The sequence below is a fragment of the Microcaecilia unicolor genome, chromosome 13 (assembly GCF_901765095.1).
Source record: "Microcaecilia unicolor chromosome 13, aMicUni1.1, whole genome shotgun sequence".
Classification (NCBI taxonomy): Eukaryota; Metazoa; Chordata; class Amphibia; order Gymnophiona; family Siphonopidae; genus Microcaecilia; species Microcaecilia unicolor.
The window spans coordinates 5,523,729-5,540,786 of NC_044043.1; the positions used below are offsets into that span (position 1 = coordinate 5,523,729).

General features: G+C 42.2%; 1 protein-coding gene across 1 annotated transcript in view; it reads right to left on the reverse strand.

The window, feature by feature from the left end:
- LIG3 (DNA ligase 3) overlaps nucleotides 1-17,058 on the reverse strand; it is a 158,693-nt gene that overhangs the window by 99,331 nt on the left and 42,304 nt on the right. The window contains exons 4-5 of the mRNA XM_030222374.1: nucleotides 15,621-15,809; nucleotides 11,875-12,026 (exon numbers count right to left, since the gene is read on the reverse strand). Coding sequence (XP_030078234.1) covers nucleotides 11,875-12,026; nucleotides 15,621-15,809 — 341 coding nt within the window. The remainder of the gene's footprint in view (nucleotides 1-11,874; nucleotides 12,027-15,620; nucleotides 15,810-17,058) is intronic.

Consider the following 17,058-nt stretch of genomic DNA (forward strand, 5'->3'; position numbering starts at 1 on the left):
TATGAAAGACCCTGAGAGTAGATATTGTTGATCAAGGCAATTTCTCACTACAGATAAAATTACTTTGATGACAGAATCTGTATGGACTGGAAGATGAACAGCTATAAAGTTCTGCTCCGGCATTTTAAGTAATTAAGTTAATTGGAGTTCTAAAAGTACACTTGCAGTCTCGACCAAAAAAAAAGAGCAGTTCACGTGACATTCAGAAATATTCTGTTGAACTCGGATATTAAGAAAAGTCATGGTGAGCCATACCGTGGTCCATCAGTCTAACAGACTGTCTCCAACAGAGGCCACTCTGGGTCACAATACCTAGCAGATGCCTTAAAATAGATTAAATTTCATATAGCTCATTTCCAGGGGAAATTTATGTTCTTCCTAACTCTACCAGACTAGTTTATGGACTTTTCTGCCTCTTTATATTTTTTTTTAAATAAACTTTTATTGTAGTAGTAAGCAATAACAATATGCAAAGGGTAACAGATACATAGTTGTTTCTTCGGTGTATCTAGCTAATACAAACTACTACCTAATTTGTCCATGCACAGACCCAAGAATTCCCCCCCTATCCCCCTCAACTCTATTATATTAACCTACTGTATTTCTAAATCAAACCCTAGAGAATTAAGGCCCCCATATTGCCCCAATTCACCTGCTTCTTTCCATTGTCTCTACAGGCGCCATCACTTGTCAAAAGAAGCCTCCTGAAAGCAGCGCAAAGCCGTCAAACAATAAATTGTATACCACTGGTCCATCTTCAACACTACCTTTTCGAGGCTAGGGACCTGGGGCAATCTCCATGTAGTCGCCATCACCACCCTCGCCGCTGTCATGACCAGTCTCAACAACAAATCTGAAACATTCCATGCTACCAATCCCAGAGCAAGCAATAGCTTCCCATGTCTGTCTCAACAGCAGACTATGGACTTTTCCTCCAGGAACCTGTCCAAATCTTTTTACACCCAGATATGCTAACTGTTGTTTCTACATCCTCCAAAGATTTCCAGAGCTTAACTATTCGTTGAGTGAAAAAAAATTTCCTCCTATTTCTTTTAAGCATTTCCATGTAACTTTCTTGAGTGTCCCCTAGTCTTTCTACTTTTTGAAAGAGTAAAAATCGATTCACTTCTACTCATTCTACACCACTCAGGACTTTGTAGACCTCAATCATATCTCCCCTCATCCATCTCTTTCCAAGTTGAAGAACCCTAATCTCTTTAGCCTTTCATCATATGAGAGGAGTTCCATCCCCTTTATCATTTTGGTTGCTCTTCTTTGAACCTTTTCTAATTCCGCTATACCTTTTTTTGAGATATAGCAAACAGAATTGTCTTTTGGAATGGGTTGTGGGATGTTCATCAGTGGACTACACAAAACTGGAAACACCTTCCAGTGGTATATCTCCTAGGGATGTTTGACAAGGAGGGCGGGCGGGCTTACAGACCTGGGCAAAATGGTGCTGACTCTTTTGCTGGCAAAGAAAATTACTATTGTCCGAGAGTGGAGGTCTGCTACTGGATCATCTGTGGGGCAATGGAAGACTGTCTGTGGGGAAGTGAGATATGAAAAAATTGCACGTAACTTGCAGGGGTATGGGGTATGAGCAATCTCTATTAGGGAGATTGAAGTTTGGTAGCGTTATATGTAGTTATGATGGCCTAACTGCACGTTCTATGTTCCTGATCGCAGTTTCAGGTGTTAGACTGTTCCAAGGATATGTACACTCTTCTGAGTTGCTGCTTTTTGGGTGGGCTACTCTGGGGCGGGGGGCGATGAAGTTTTTGTTGTTTCTGTTTTTGGTATTTTCTTTGTTTCTTTATTTGATTTGTATTCAGTTTTGAATTGTGGGCTGTTTAATTGAGATGGTAACAATCATTTTGGATTTGAATAAAAAATTTACAGTAAAAAAACAGTTTGATTGCAGTGTTTTGGCTCTGCTGACAACAAGTATCTGATGAGTGGAGGAGTGGCCTAGTGGTGGACTTTGGTCTTGGGGAACTGAGGAACTGAGTTCGATTCCCACTTCAGGCACAGGCAGCTCCTTGTGACTCTGGGCAAGTCACTTAACCCTCCATTGCCCCATGTAAGCCGCATTGAGCCTGCCATGAGTGGGAAAGCGCGGGGTACAAATGTAACAAAAAATAAAATAGATACTATTGGAGATTCTTCATGGAATGTTGCTACTATTGGAGATTCTACATAGAATGTTGCTAGTGCAATAGCAACATTCCATGTACAAGGCTGCGCAGGCTTCTGTTTCTGTGAGTCTGACGTCCTGCACGTACGTGCAGGACGTCAGACTCACAGAAGCAGAAGCCTGCGCGGCCACATTGGTGATCTGCAAGGGCCGACTTCTACATGGAATGTTGGAATAGCAACATTCCATGTAGAATCTCAAATAGTAGCAACAGTGGAGGAGTGGCCTAGTGGTTAGGGTGGTGGACTTTGGTCCTGAGGAACTGAGTTCGATTCCCACTTCAGGCACAGGCAGCTCCTTGTGACTCTGGGCAAGTCACTTAACCCTCCATTGCCCCATGTAAGCCGCATTGAGCCTGACATTAGTGGGAAAGCACAGGGTACAAATGTAACAAAAAAAAAAAAAAGTATCTGACGAATACCAGATAACAATGAGTTACAGTAGTCAATATTACTGATAACAAGTGAAAGTACTAATGTTCTCAGTGAATTTTCAGAAAGCAAAGATTTGATTGAATGTATCAATCTAATTTTACTGTAGTATTTCTTAGAGACATATGATACATGAGATTTAACTGGTATAGGATAAACTAGTTATAGATGAATTTTTGATTAAATATCATGGCCTCTGTTTTGGCAGGATGTAATTTTAATTTGTATTTAAGTGGCCAATCAGCTACTAGAAAACGTTTAGAATTCAATGCAGCAATTGTCTCAGAATCTTGTGTAGCAAGAGTGGACAAAATCTGAATGTCATCTGCATACACAAAAGCAGTCAATTCAAGTGTTTGAATAAGTGTAATAAACGGAGCTATGGATATGTTAAATAGCATCGGTGCGAGTACTGAGCCTTGAGAACCCCTAGAGTAAAACAGTATGCTTCTAAATAATGTCTATTCCAAAGAATCAAATTTGTTCTGTCTGAGAGATATAAGAAAAACCACTGTACTACAGTACCCGTAATAACAATTTCCTTCAGGTGATAAGAGTAACAAGGAGTGATCTACTAAATCAAAAGCTGCAGACAAGCCTAAAGAAAGAACAGCAGCAGACTGGTCCTGATCAGTACATGTCTTAATAGCACTGTTTCAGTGCTATGGGATTTGCAAAACATTGATTAGGATGAAGCATATTTGATTTATCTAAGTATTGTTCAAGCAGGTCAAGTACTATCTGTTCTAAAATCTTTGAGACAAATAGTATTTGGCGACTGGTCAATAATTAGATAGTATGGATGACCCTAGTAAGACGTCTTTAATTCATAGACAAATGATGAGTTTTTCCCAAGCTGCTGGCACTAAGTCCTCCTGAAGTTTCTCGAGATCAGAATGGTAATAGAAGTGTGTTGAATTAACAAATTTAGATGGTTGTGGATCATAGTGGGGCTGTTGGATGGTTTTTAAGATGAAGATTAAAAGCAGAAATTGAATTAGATAGTACAACCCTTTCATGAGTGATCTGTAAAGAAGTCTGTGTTGTTTTGTGTCTTTTGAAGAGTATAAACTTTTATACTCCTCCCCAATCTGTCCAAAATTCTGCGGCACGACTTTTTTTTCCGCCAGAATCGTTATACCCACACTAGCCCACTCCTCAAGTCACTTCACTGGCTCCGTCCGCTTCCGCATTCAGTTTAAACTTCTCGTACTGACCTTTAAATGCATCCACTCTGCAGCCCCCCATTATCTCTCCGCTCTCATCTCTCCCTACATTCCTCCCCGTGAACTCTGCTCACTGCACAAGTATCTCTTGTCGTCCTCCTTCTCCTCCACTGCTAACTCCAGGCTTCGCTCCTTTTCTCTCGCAGCACCTTATGCCTGGAATAGACTTCCTGGGCCTATACGTCTAGCTCCATCTCTACCTGTTTTCAAATCTATGCTGAAAACCCACCTTTTCACTGCTGCTTTTGGCTCCTAGCCACAATTGCCCTCCCCTTGTCCCTTCCTCCCTTCTCACCCATTATTTCCCTCACCCGTAACTGTCTTGTCTTTCTGTATTATTTACATTGTAAGCTCTTTTGAGCAGGGACTGTCTCTTTGTATCAGGTGTTCAGCGCTGCGTGCGTCTGGTAGCGCTATACAAATGCTAATAATAATAATTATGGAAAAGAAGGTGTGCTAAATCCTGAGCAGTAATAGTTGAGTATTTAGATGGAACATCAGATGCATTTATTAAGTGTCGAAGAATGCTATATAGTTTATTTGAATAAGATTTCTCAATTTAATTGGAATAAAATTTGCATTTAGCCTGTATTATAGCTATTAAAAATTGTAGAGCGGAGTTTAGAAAGTCTTTCTCTGTCAATGGAAAGGATCAGTTTTCTAGTGGCTTTAAAATTATTTTCAGTTTGGGGATTCTTATTTTTTAAAGTAGAGGGGGATGGCTATGGGGTCTACAATGCCCCCCCTCTCTTTGGTCTTTCATGGATAGTTTTGAAAGGACATATGTTTACGCATCACAATTTTATTCCCATATTTCACCACGGAAGTGCTTAATATCTCTCTATATAAAAGGCAACACCAACGTTCTATGAAGCCTCCAGCCGGAAGTGTGAAGGGGGCGAGATATCCGGTTTCCCTATGAGTGTCTGCCCCGCCCTCTCTGTAACACAGTCAGTGAAGGAAAACAGCAGAGCACGAAATCAAATCGCTGGCTCTGTAACAGTGAAGGACTCAGAGGAGGGAGGGGAGAGAGGCCAGAGGGCAGGGACACACACACTCCCACATGCACACAGAAGAAAACATTGCTAGCCCCCGTTTCATTTGCATCAGAAACGGGGCTTTTTTACTAGTATGATATATTCTTTATTCAGACCAGTGAGAGTTGAATTACAGAACTTTTGAACATGGATTAACAAAATACAGTTTACAGCCAATTTCCATCCTACAGAAATCTTATTTTTGGATATTTGGTTAATGTAGAACAAGGGAAGATTTGAAATTAATTTTTTTATTGAAAGAAAACAGACTAACTCCTTATTACATTTCTGTAGTTTCCACCCAGGTCACTTTGAAACATCCCGATAGGACAATTCCCAGAATTAGAAGATTATATACCACCACAGAGGACTATAAGAATAAAGCTTTAATTATGTCTCAGAGATTTAAACAACGGGGATATCCCCCCTGGGATTATTAAAAAAGCTTTTAAGAGGGCTTTATATACTCAAAGAAGGTAGTCATTTTAGCCTAAAAATCACTCTCGGGAATCGGGATTAACATGTGTGTTACCTTATTCAAGACATGCTTTTGGAATTAAGAAGATCATTAAGAAATTATGGCATGTTAAAGAACCTCTGCGATTTGCTTATAAAAGAGGACAACATTTGGCCGATATACTTACTAGTTCAACATTTTAAATTCAACCACTGAAAAACAATAATGGTGGTCACCGTCCATATGGTCAATGTATATATTGCACATTTGTATGGAAAACTGGTAAGGTATTGACTCTAGAAACAAACAAATATTATTTGAAGTATATTACAAATTTTAATACCCATCAGGTGATTTATTGCATCAAATGTCCACGTATGAAATATTATATTGGCCAGATTCGGAGAAAAATTAAACCGCACAAAAAAAAGAACATCTCAGCAATTTGCGTCATGGCAGAAAAGCACCACCACTGGTGTCACACTGGAGAACAGCTCAACATGCTTTGCAAGATTTACGATTTGTAGTTTTAAATGTGGTGACACTTCCTAGATGTGATGATGCTTCAAGAGTGTTACTTTTGCGAGAACAGAAAATGATTTTTGAATGGGCAACTGCTGCCACAAGGCTTAAACAAAGGATGTTACTTTGAAGAAACTGGACTCATGTGACCCTTGCTGTGTAATCCCACTGGATGTAGTGCAAGAATGCGTGCAAATGAATAAATATTAAATTCTAGTGACGTCTTTTCACCGCTGGCAGTCATTTTGAAGGCCAGCAGCATTTCTGCTCCTGTATGTATGTTGAAATATTAGAGTATTTTTGGGTTTATAATATGTTGTTGCTATTTATTGAAATTTTGATAAATCTTTAGGTATCCCCTGATGAAGCCATAATAGCGAAACTCAGATCCGAGTTGGGAAATTGAAACACTGTTACTATTCGCACTAAAGGATATCTTTAGAAATTCAGAAGACTTCAAAGTATTGCTGATTCTACAATTATAAAAAGACTAGGAAAAAATGCCCGTTTCTGAGTTCAATGAAACGGGCGCTAGCAAGGGGCCCCCTCCCTCCGTCCCTCCGAGCTACTTGCCTTGTTCGGGGTTCGCGTTCGCCTCGCATTTCGGCCCTCGAGTGTTATAGCTCCGCCCTCGACGTCATGACGTTTTGACGCGAGGGCGGTGCAGACACTCCAGGGCACACCGGATATCTCGGGCGCCTCAACTTCCGTGGAGGCTTCAGAACGTTGGGGTTATCTTTAGGATGCCAGTTAGCCATCTCTCTATATAAAAGGCAAGTGATTCTGCTATTCGTTGATCTGTATGACAGAGAAGGGCATTTTAGAAAGGGACGTCCTTGCAAAATGGCAAAATCCAGGGGCGGGGAAACCCGTATTTTTGAAACAAGATGGATGTCCATCTTTTGTTTCGAAAATACCGTCAGGGACATCAAAATCCTTAAATCTGAACGTCCCTAGACATGGACATTTCCGACTTGGCGATTTTCTAAACCAAAGACGTCCGTGTCAAAAACGTCCTAATGCAAGCCATAGGAGCCAGCACTTGTAATGCACTGGTCCCCCTGACATGTCAGGACACCAACCGGGCACCCTAGGGGGCACTGCAGTGGCCTTCATAAATTGCTCCCAGGTACATAGCTCCCTTACCTTGTATGCTGAGCCCCCCAAAACCTACTACCCACAACTGTACACCACTACCATAGCCCTTACGGGTGAAGGGGTGCACCTAGATATGGGCACAGTGGGTTTCTGGTGGGTTTTGGAAGGCTCGCTGTTTCCTCCACAAATGGGGGGGGGGGGGGGGTATGGGCCTGGGTCCGCCTGTCTAAAGTGCACTGCAGTACCCACGAAAACTGCTCCAGGGACCTGCATGAGTATGACATCTGAGGCTGGCACGACATATTTTTAAACATGTTTTTTGAGGGTGGGAGGGGGTTAGTGACCACTGGGGGAGTAACAGGAGGTCATCCCTGATTCTCTCTGGTGGTCATCTGGTCATTTCGGGGCACCTTTTTGTGCCTTAGTCGTAATACAAACATGTCCGGGTGAAAATGTCCAAGTGTTCGACAGGGACGTCTTCTTTTTTTCCATTATGGGTCGAGGACGTCCCAGTGTTAGGCATGCCCAAGTCCCGTCTTCACTATGCTCCCAACATGCCCCCTTGAACTTTGGCCATCCTTGCGACGGAGTGCAGTTGGAGACATCCTAAATCGGGTTTCGATTATACCAATTTGGACATCCCTGGGAGAAGGACGTCCATCTTCCGATTTATGTCGAAAGACGGACATCCTTCTCTTTCGAAAATGAGCCCAAGAGTGATTTAAGGAATTTTGGACTTGGGACTTGTGCGACGATAGATAACAGTGACCATTTGTTTGGTGAAAGTCATGACTGTTTTCTGAGCACATTCACATTTATATAATTGATGATAATGGTGGTAAAGTTTATATGGAATTTCAATACGAGAATGAAAAAGACCAGTAGTTAATGAATATGAATGTTCTGCCATTAATTCTGGGATCCAACATAAGCCAATTTGATTCACTGAAATCCCAATTATTTATTTTGTTTATAATAAGTAATGCATGATTTGTAAATCTGAAGTCAATGCAGAACAATGTTTGAGCTATTTACATTCCTGAGTGTGCAACTAACACTTCAGTAGACTTGTGCCAAGGATCTTTCTTAATAGGGAGAGCATCTGATGATTTAAATGATGCTAGACCAGTGATTTTCAACCTTTTTTTGTCTTGCAAAAAAAGAGAAAGCACACCACTGGAATCTAACCCATCCCCGCCCATCCCCAGTAAGATCCATTCCATCCCCACCTGTACCCTTCAGAAGTACTGTTTCATTTAATTAGCTACTAAAAACATTAGAGAACCAATATACTTGCTGAGAAACTGGACAAAAATGGTCTGCTACAGATTCCTACACAGACACCATATGCCAGCAGAATCCTTCACACCTCAGCTGCAGATGAAGAACATGATTCTCAGGTGATACAAAATAGGGAACCACAAAAAACATGCAGACAAAAACTGAAAGCAGAGATACCAGACTCTACATGTTGTGCAACACCAGAGAACTAGAAAGAAATGCATGTCCTCCTGTACAATGCAAAATAAAGCTGACAGATATAAATTCTCAACACCAACATAATTCAGTCACTAAACTGAAAATAAAATAATTTTTCCTACCTTAATAGTCTGGTGATTTTATTATTCCAATCATCTCATTCCCAATCTCTGGTTCTGTTTCCTCTGTCTGTGCTCTTAACTGTTTCCAGGGCCTCCATTCCATTTGCTATTTCTTCTCTCACCTCCTGTCCTATGTCTATTTGGCACTGATTTTTCACGTTCAGCTTTCTTCAATTTCACTGCCTCCTTCTCAAACCTATGCTGTCTCCCCTCTTCCCATGCCTTCATGTGCATCATTTTCATTTTCTCATCCTCCCCATCCCCTCCTGCAGGTCCAATCTCTTTCCCTACCTTCCTCCTTCCACCCCTCAGGCCTCTCTCACATCTGCACCACAGTTCTGCATACTTTGTGGTTGCAAGCAGCTATCAGAACAGGCCTCCTTCTGAGCGTCCCAAGGCTTTTCCTCTGCCACATTCCTCCCATGTGGCAAAAGAAAGTCACATCAGAAGGAAGGACCCCCAGGGCTGGCTAGAGGAAGGCCTGTTCTAATAGCTGCTGACAAATGCAAAGTTTGTAGAATCACGGTGGAGAGGAGAGAGAAACAACTGAAAATAATAAGAAACAGCGTAAAGAATGTCAAGTCAAATGCAAAGCGCTGATAAGGAAGGCAAAGAGGAACTTTGAAAAAAAAAAAAAAAGATTGCGCTGGAGGCAAAACACACATATTAAAAATTTTTTTTTAGGTATATTAAAAGCAAGAAGCCGGCAAAAGAATCGGTTGGACCGCGGGATAAAAGGGGAAATCAGGGAACACAAAGCCATGGTGCGGAGATTAAATGAATTCTTTCCTTCGGTCTTCACAGAGGAAGATTTGGGAAAGATACCGGTGCCAGAAATGGTATTAAAAGCTGACGAGTCAGAGAAACTGAACAAAATCTCTATAAACCTGGAGGATGTACTGGCTCAATTTGACAAATTGAAGAGTAGGCAATCTCCTGGAGCAGATGGTATTCATCTCGGAGTACTGATAGAATTCAAAAATTAACTTGCGGAGCTATTGTTAGTAATATGTAATTTATCTTTAAAATCAAGCATGGTACCAAAAGATTGGAGGGTGGCCAATGTAACGCTGATTTTTTAAAAAGGTAACAAGAGGAGATCCAGGAAATTGTAAACCGGAGAGCCTGATGTCGGTGCCGGGAAAAATGGTAGAGACTATTATAAAGAACATAATTACAGAGCATATTCAAAAGAATGGATTAAAGAGACAAAGCACACATGGATTTAGTAAAGGGAAATCTTGCCTCACCAATCTACTACTACTACTAAACATTTCTAGAGCGCTACTAGGGTTATGCAGCTCAAAGAGCTTACAATCTAATAGACAAGTGAACGGTCGGTCCGATAGGGGCAGTCAAATTGGGGCTGTCTGGATTCACTGAACGGTAAGGGTTAGGTGCCGAACGCAGCATTGAAGAGGTGGGCTTTAAGCAAAGACTTGAAGACGGGCAGGGAGGGGGCTTGGCGTAAGGGCTCAGGAAGGTTGTTCCAAGCATAGGGTGAGGCGAGGCAGAATGAGCGGAGCCTGGAGTTGGTGGTGGTGGAGAAGGGTACTGAGAGGAGGGATTTATCCTGTGAACGGAGGTTACGGGCGGGAATGTAAGGGGAGATGAGGGTAGAAAGATAGTGAGGGGCAGCAGACTGAGTGCATTTGTAGGTAAGAAGGAGAAGCTTGAATTGAATGCGGTATCTGATCGGAAGCCAGTGAAGTGACCTGAGGAGAGGGGTGATACGAGTATATCGGTTCTGGCGGAATATGAGACGTGCAGCAGAGTTCTGAACAGATTGAAGGGGGGGATAGATTGGCTAAGTGGGAGGCCGGTGAGGAGTAAGTTGCAGTAGTCCAGGCGTACTACATTTCTTTGAAGAGGTGAACATATGGATAAAGGTGAGCCAGTCAATATTGTGTATCAGGATTTTCAAAAGGCATTTGACAAAGTACCTCATGAAGGACTCCAGAGGAAATTGGAGAGTCATGGGATAGGAGGTAGTGTCCTATTGTGGATTAAACTGGTTAAAAGATGGAAAACAGAGAGTAGGGTAAAATGGTCAGTATTCTCAATGGAGAAAGGTAGACAGTGGGGTTCCCCAGGGATCTGTGCTGGGATCGCGGCTTTTTAACATATTTATAAATGATCTAGAGATGGAAGTAACTAGTGAGGCAATTCAATTTGCTGATGACACAAAGTTATTCAAACCTGTTAAATTGCAAGAGGACCTTATGAGACTGGGAATGTAAATGGCAGATGACACTTAATGTGATCAAGTGCAAAGTGATGTGTGTGGAAAAGAGGAACCCAAATTATAGCTATGTGATACAAGGTTCCACATTAGGAGTCACTGACCAGGAAAGGGATCTAGGCATCATCGCTGATGATACGTTGAAACCCTCAACTCATGCCGCGGCGGCTATGAAAGCAAATAGAATGCTAGGTATTATTAGGAAAGAAATGGAAAACAGAAATAAGGACGTTATAATGCCTTTGTATCGCTTCATGATGCAACCGCACCTCGAATATTGTGTTCAATTCTGGTCACTGGATCTCAAAAAAGAAATAGTGGAATTAGAAAAGGTACAGAAAAAGGCGACAAAAAATGATAAAGGGGAGGGGATGACTTTCCTATAAGGAAAGGCTAAAGCGGCTAGGGCTCTTCAGCTTGGAGAAAAGACAGCTGAGGGGAGATATGATAGAGGTCTATAAAATGAGTGGAGTGGAACGGGGTAGACATGAATCGCTTGTTTACTCTTTCCAAAAATACTAGGACTAGGGGGTATGCAATGAAGCTATAAAATAGTAAATTTAAAACAAATTTGGAGAAAAGTTTTCTTCACTCAACGTGTAATTAAACTCTGGAGTTTATTGCCAGAGAATGTAGTAAAAGCAGTTAGCTTAGCAGGGTTTAAAAAAGGTTTGGATGGCTTCCTAAAGGAAAAATCCATAGACTATTATTAAAATGGACGTGGGGAAAATCCACATAAAATGTATTGTACTTTTTTGGGATCTTGTCAGGTATTTGTGACCTGGATTGGCCACGGTTGGAAACAGGATGCTGGGAATGATGTACCTTTGGTCCATCCCAGTATGGCAATACTTATGTACTTACGGGAGGAGGAAGAAGGTTAGGCAAATGCAGACCTGAGGGGGAAGTGTGCAGATTCTGTAGCCTATGACCTGGAGGGAATTCCTGTGGGATCTGCACAGCACACCCGGGGAGCAACCGTGACACACGCTGCGCTAGACAGTGCAACACAGCAGATAATGAATCATGCCATTAATTAGATATCCTGTTCCCCATGACTTACCTGCTCAAGATCGCGCACCATATCATCCTGGCTGCATCCAAAGATCTTGCTAAACAGCTTCACGATCTGCTTGTCATTCAGATTGTAAACATTCTTGATAACACCTGGCAAAAGCAGCTTCACAGTCAAGTACACATCACCATGGAAGCCATCTGCCCCGGGAGACAGGAAAATATACTTTCAAGTGTTTGAAAATAAATCCAGCAATGAAGTCAGCAGTTACAAGCCTTTCATTAACTATTGAAATTTATGAGTATCACCATTCTGGATGGTTGCTTAGCTTCCTTTTCCTTTGGCTAATATCCATAAATTCTATATGCCTTCCAATCAAAGTTTAATCTAAATATTACAAATGGCTGTATAAAACACTTGCTATAAGATACATTTGGTGAAAACTCTGACTACCATGTACATCTGTCCCCAAAAGGAGTGTTTATTGATCTTGCTATACTACCTTTTGACAATACATACCAGAGAGATTTACAATGCAAAACAGGAGAGAAAGAAATAACAGGGAACTCCAGTATAAAAGAGACAGAGTGAATCAGAATCCAAGGTAACCCACTGCCTATCGCGCTCGCCAGCCATGACTGGAGGATGGCTGGGTGATATTGCTCAACTCTAGTTTGAAGGAGTGAGTCTGAAGCTTCCTTGGACGGTGAGTGACAGAATGGAAATAAGAACCAGTCAAAATTTTAGCAAACACATGCACAGTAAAATGTTGTAGCCCTAATGAATTCCTAAAAGCTGATAAGGTAGTATTTAGATAAAAGGAAATTCTATAAGCTGGTGCTTAAATTTAGGTGCCAATAGCGTGCATATGTTATAGAATACTACCCTGTTTCCCCGAAAGTAAGACATCCCCCGAAAATAAGACCTAGTAGAGGTTTTCCTGAATTGGTAGATATAAGGCCTCCCCCGAAAGTAAGACCTAGCAAATTTTTGTTTGAAAGCAGGGCCGCCCCCCCCCCCCACGCGAGGTCGCCGCCCCCCCCCCCCCCCCGTCGCTCCCGGAACTAACCTTAAACGCCTCCTTTCACCTTTGCAGCAAGCAACAGCAGGGCAGACCTCGCCTTCCTTCCGTGCCCCGCCCTCGCGGATGTTACGTCAGGCAAGGGCGGGACATAGAAGGAAGGAGTGGCCTGCCCTGCTGCTGCTGCTTGCTGCAAAGGTGAAAGGAGGCGTTTAAAGTTAGTTCTGGGAGCGACGGAGGGCGGGTGGGCCAACCCCGATGCTTCCCGAAAAATAAGACAGCCCCTGGAAATAAGACCTAGCGCAATTTGGGGGGCAAAAATTAATATAAGACAGTGTCTTATTTTCGGGGAAACACGGTAGCACTGAAAGTTACATGCCTCAGTGCTCAGCGATATTCTGAAACCGGCTTGTGTAACTCAGAGTGCAACTGCAAGGGGGTGTACTATCAGCTGTGCACACTGCATGGCACACTTAGACACACCAAATTACACCAGACATCGATATAAGTTGGCATACTAAAGCAGCCAACTTTATAACAGCTTAGGGGTGTCCATAAATCATTCTAGAAAGCACTAAGCCAGACCCATTGTAATGTCTAAATCTTGGCGCCAATTTATAAAATTCCTAACATAGTATCCTTTAGGGGTATTTCACCTAATTTTTTTCTTTACATTTTGTTTCATGTTTCATTATTTTGTCATGTCATGTGTTTAATTTGGTTTTATTTCATTTCAAACAAACAAAATGCACTTTCCCTATCGTGTATGAAACCTGACACAAACTGTCAACAGCAAAGCACTACTTATCTGCAAAGGAGCAAAAATACTAGGCTTGACCACAGCCTCTCACCTTACTAGTGAAATTCAAATATCCACTATGGCAAATGCTTCCTTTCTACACTTTTGTAACAATACCTGTCACTTATATATACAAGTTACCACAACTCACTATACACGAGTCTCCCACAAGACGAGGAGAAACAGCTGAGAGGCTATAAGCACACAAGCTTTTAGAATAGCCAACAAAATGTGAGACCTGCAAGCTTTGATGGTAGCACAAATTGGATATTTTGCTATCATGGAGATGTGGGTCAGCGAATCCTGCAGTATGCCATATCATCTCAAAGCTTAAACCCTACAGCCAGAGTTGCTAACAGGATCCTCTCCCTGGTGTCAAAACCTTTGACAAGGGCCCAATGGACCTGAAACTCTTTGGCAAACTCATTACACTCCACAAAAGAACATGTGTCTACACCACCTACCCAGAAATAACTAAAACAAAACTTACTTGTCTGTGGAACTGACCGTGAACCCTGCCCCAATCAAAAACACTGCAAGGCATAGCTCTTCAGTTCCACCTTCCCAGAAACCATCACACTAAAACACTGCAAGACACGCTAGTTTGCGCCATTTCCCAGATGCTACCTCAAACCATCCCTCCGCTACTACACTAATCCACTCCACACCAATACCACACCACAAACACTAAGCCAGTGATGGGCAACCTTTTGAGCTTGGTGTGTCAAAATTCGCGAAAAAACCGAGCATAACTCAGGTGGTGTGTCACTTCGAGAAAAATCTACTAGGACCGCCCCCGGGCCCCCCTACCCGAGATCGCTGCCCACCCGAGGTCGCTGGGCCCCCCCCTCCACCTGCTACCGGGCCCAGAACTAACCTTAAAGCCTCCTTTCACATTGCAGCAAGCAGCAGCAGGGCAGACCTCTCCTCCTTCCTTCTGTGCTCTGCCCTCGCGGACGTTACGTCAGGCGAGGGCGGGACACGGATGGAAGGAGTGGCCTGCCCTGCTGCTGCTTGCTGCGACGTGAAAGGAGGCTTTAAGGTTAGTTTCCGGGAGCGAGGAGGGAGGGCGGACCACACTGCGGCGGCGCCGCGTGTCATCAAAAATGGCTACGCGTGTCAGTGCTGACACGCGTGTCATAGGTTCGCCATCAGGGCACTAAGCCATACCCTTGCACTAACCCCACCCTGTTAAATTTCGCATTGAACTTAAAATTGTATTGCTAGTTTTCAAAATATTGAATGGTAATATTTCACCAACGCTTAGTGCCGCTCTAAGATGCTGTCAACCTACTCGCTCTCCGAGATCATCTCAGAAACAGCTACTTGACGTGCCTTCATTTCATCAGCTTTATTTAGAAGAATGCAGATCATCTATTTTCTACATCAAAGGTCTGAAATCATGGAATGCTTTGCCCGTTGAACTTCGTTCAATACAAAATATGGACCAGTTTAAAAAAGCTTTGAAAACATTTATTTCTTCAGGCTTTTGGTTCCTCTGATGTATAAATTATTTTAATATCATGTAAATTTTAATCTGCTGTATGTTTGAATTGTAGAGTTTTGTTGTGTAAAGAAATAATTTTTATTGTTTGGGGTTTTTTTTTATATTTTGTATATGATTTGTTCCCCGCTTAGACTTTTAAAGATATAGCGGGTTATAAATAAAGTACTATTTTTAAACAAAACCCCCTCCCTCCCTGAAACTGTTGAACCCCCTATATATACTGGAGCCATTTGTCTTAATACTGCTGTAGTCTACCTGTGTCTTGCAAAAAGTCTATGCATTAGTCTATACTAGTTTATGTACTGTTCTCACTTCATGTGCACAGATCACCCACAGCATGTGGTTTTTGCTATACATCACTGCCAAATACACACAAGTCTCAGATTTCTTTATTATATCCTTCAGGAGTACAGCACACCATCCTCTCCCACCACAACTCTCTCTCCTCCCCAAGAAGAGCCTCGTACCGCCTCCCGTTCCTTTCTGCAGGAAGTCCTGGATGAGCTGCGTCTTGGCCAGGTAGCTGGGCTTGTCAGATACCTTAGTGCAGAGCTTTCGGAACTCCCGCAGCAGACAGTCCTTATGACTAGGGTCACACATTTTGGCAGACAGGCTGCTGGCAGAGGAAGCACCAGAGGGAGCATCTCCAGGCTTAGCTACAGAAGAGGGGGGAAAAAGAAACACACACATATATTCCATTAGCTAGTCTCTCTCAAGAACAGCTATGAATAGGGAAGAAAAACAGCATTAGCTTCTTTTCATTATCACTAGCAATATCAAGAAAATGGTTTTGACAGTCCCCAAACGTTCACATTCATAAGAAAATTACTTGAAAGCATTAGCATGTATTAACTGCGACAATTATTGTTAGGAAGCAAAGCAGACTGTGGAGACACCCATTATATCTGCACAGGACTGAAGTCTGTGGGGGATGAACAGAGCTAGGGGCTGCAGAGGACAGACTACAGGTGCAGAACAGGCCACAATGCAGAAACTAGGCCAGCAGAAACACAGAACCTTGAAAGCCAGATTACAGAAGCAATGACGACAACAAAAGCACAGTCACCTCAGAAGCCAATGTACAAAAATTAGTTTCTTATCAGTCTTTCAGCTGCTGACAGCAACATCCTGTGCATGGCTGACCCTAACATACATTTTCTGGCCAATACACTCAAGAGCATAAGCTCCTGAATCATGCTATCAACATGTATACGCTGGAAGAGAGGAGGGAGAGAGGAGACATGATAGAAACGTTTAAATATCTCAAGGGCATTTATGTACAAGAAGAGAGCCTTTTTCAAATGAAGGAGAGCTCTGGAATGAGGGGGCATATGACAAAGTTAAGAGGGAATAGGCTTAGGAGTAACCTAAGGAAGTATGATTTCACAGAAAGGGTGGTGGAGGCTGGAATGGCCTCCCGGTGGAGATGGTGGAGTCGAGGACTGTTCCAGAATTTAAAAAGGCATGGGATAAGCATGTGGGATCGCTTAGGAAGAATTAGGGGTTACAAAGGATGGGCAGACTGGATGGGTCATGTGGCCTTTATCTGCCGTCATGTTTCTAAGGTGCGCTAACAGATTTAGCGCACACTAAATGATAAGATGCTCATAGGAATATAATGGGCGTAATCATTTAGCGCATGCTAAATCCATTAGCACACCTTAGTAAAAGGACCCCTTAATAACTTATAAACGACTGAATTTTTTTCCTTGAGTACCAGCTTTTCTGTGTAAGTTATTCATTTTTGCTAATTTATTACTTTAAATTACTTATAAATAAAAATATTAAAAGTGTGTAACAGTGTACCACATATTTTTATGACAGTATTTTGTTTCAAGTAAATATATGTTGTGGTGTATTGGTCCTAAGTTTGTACATAAACAAATATACTATGTTTCTGTAATT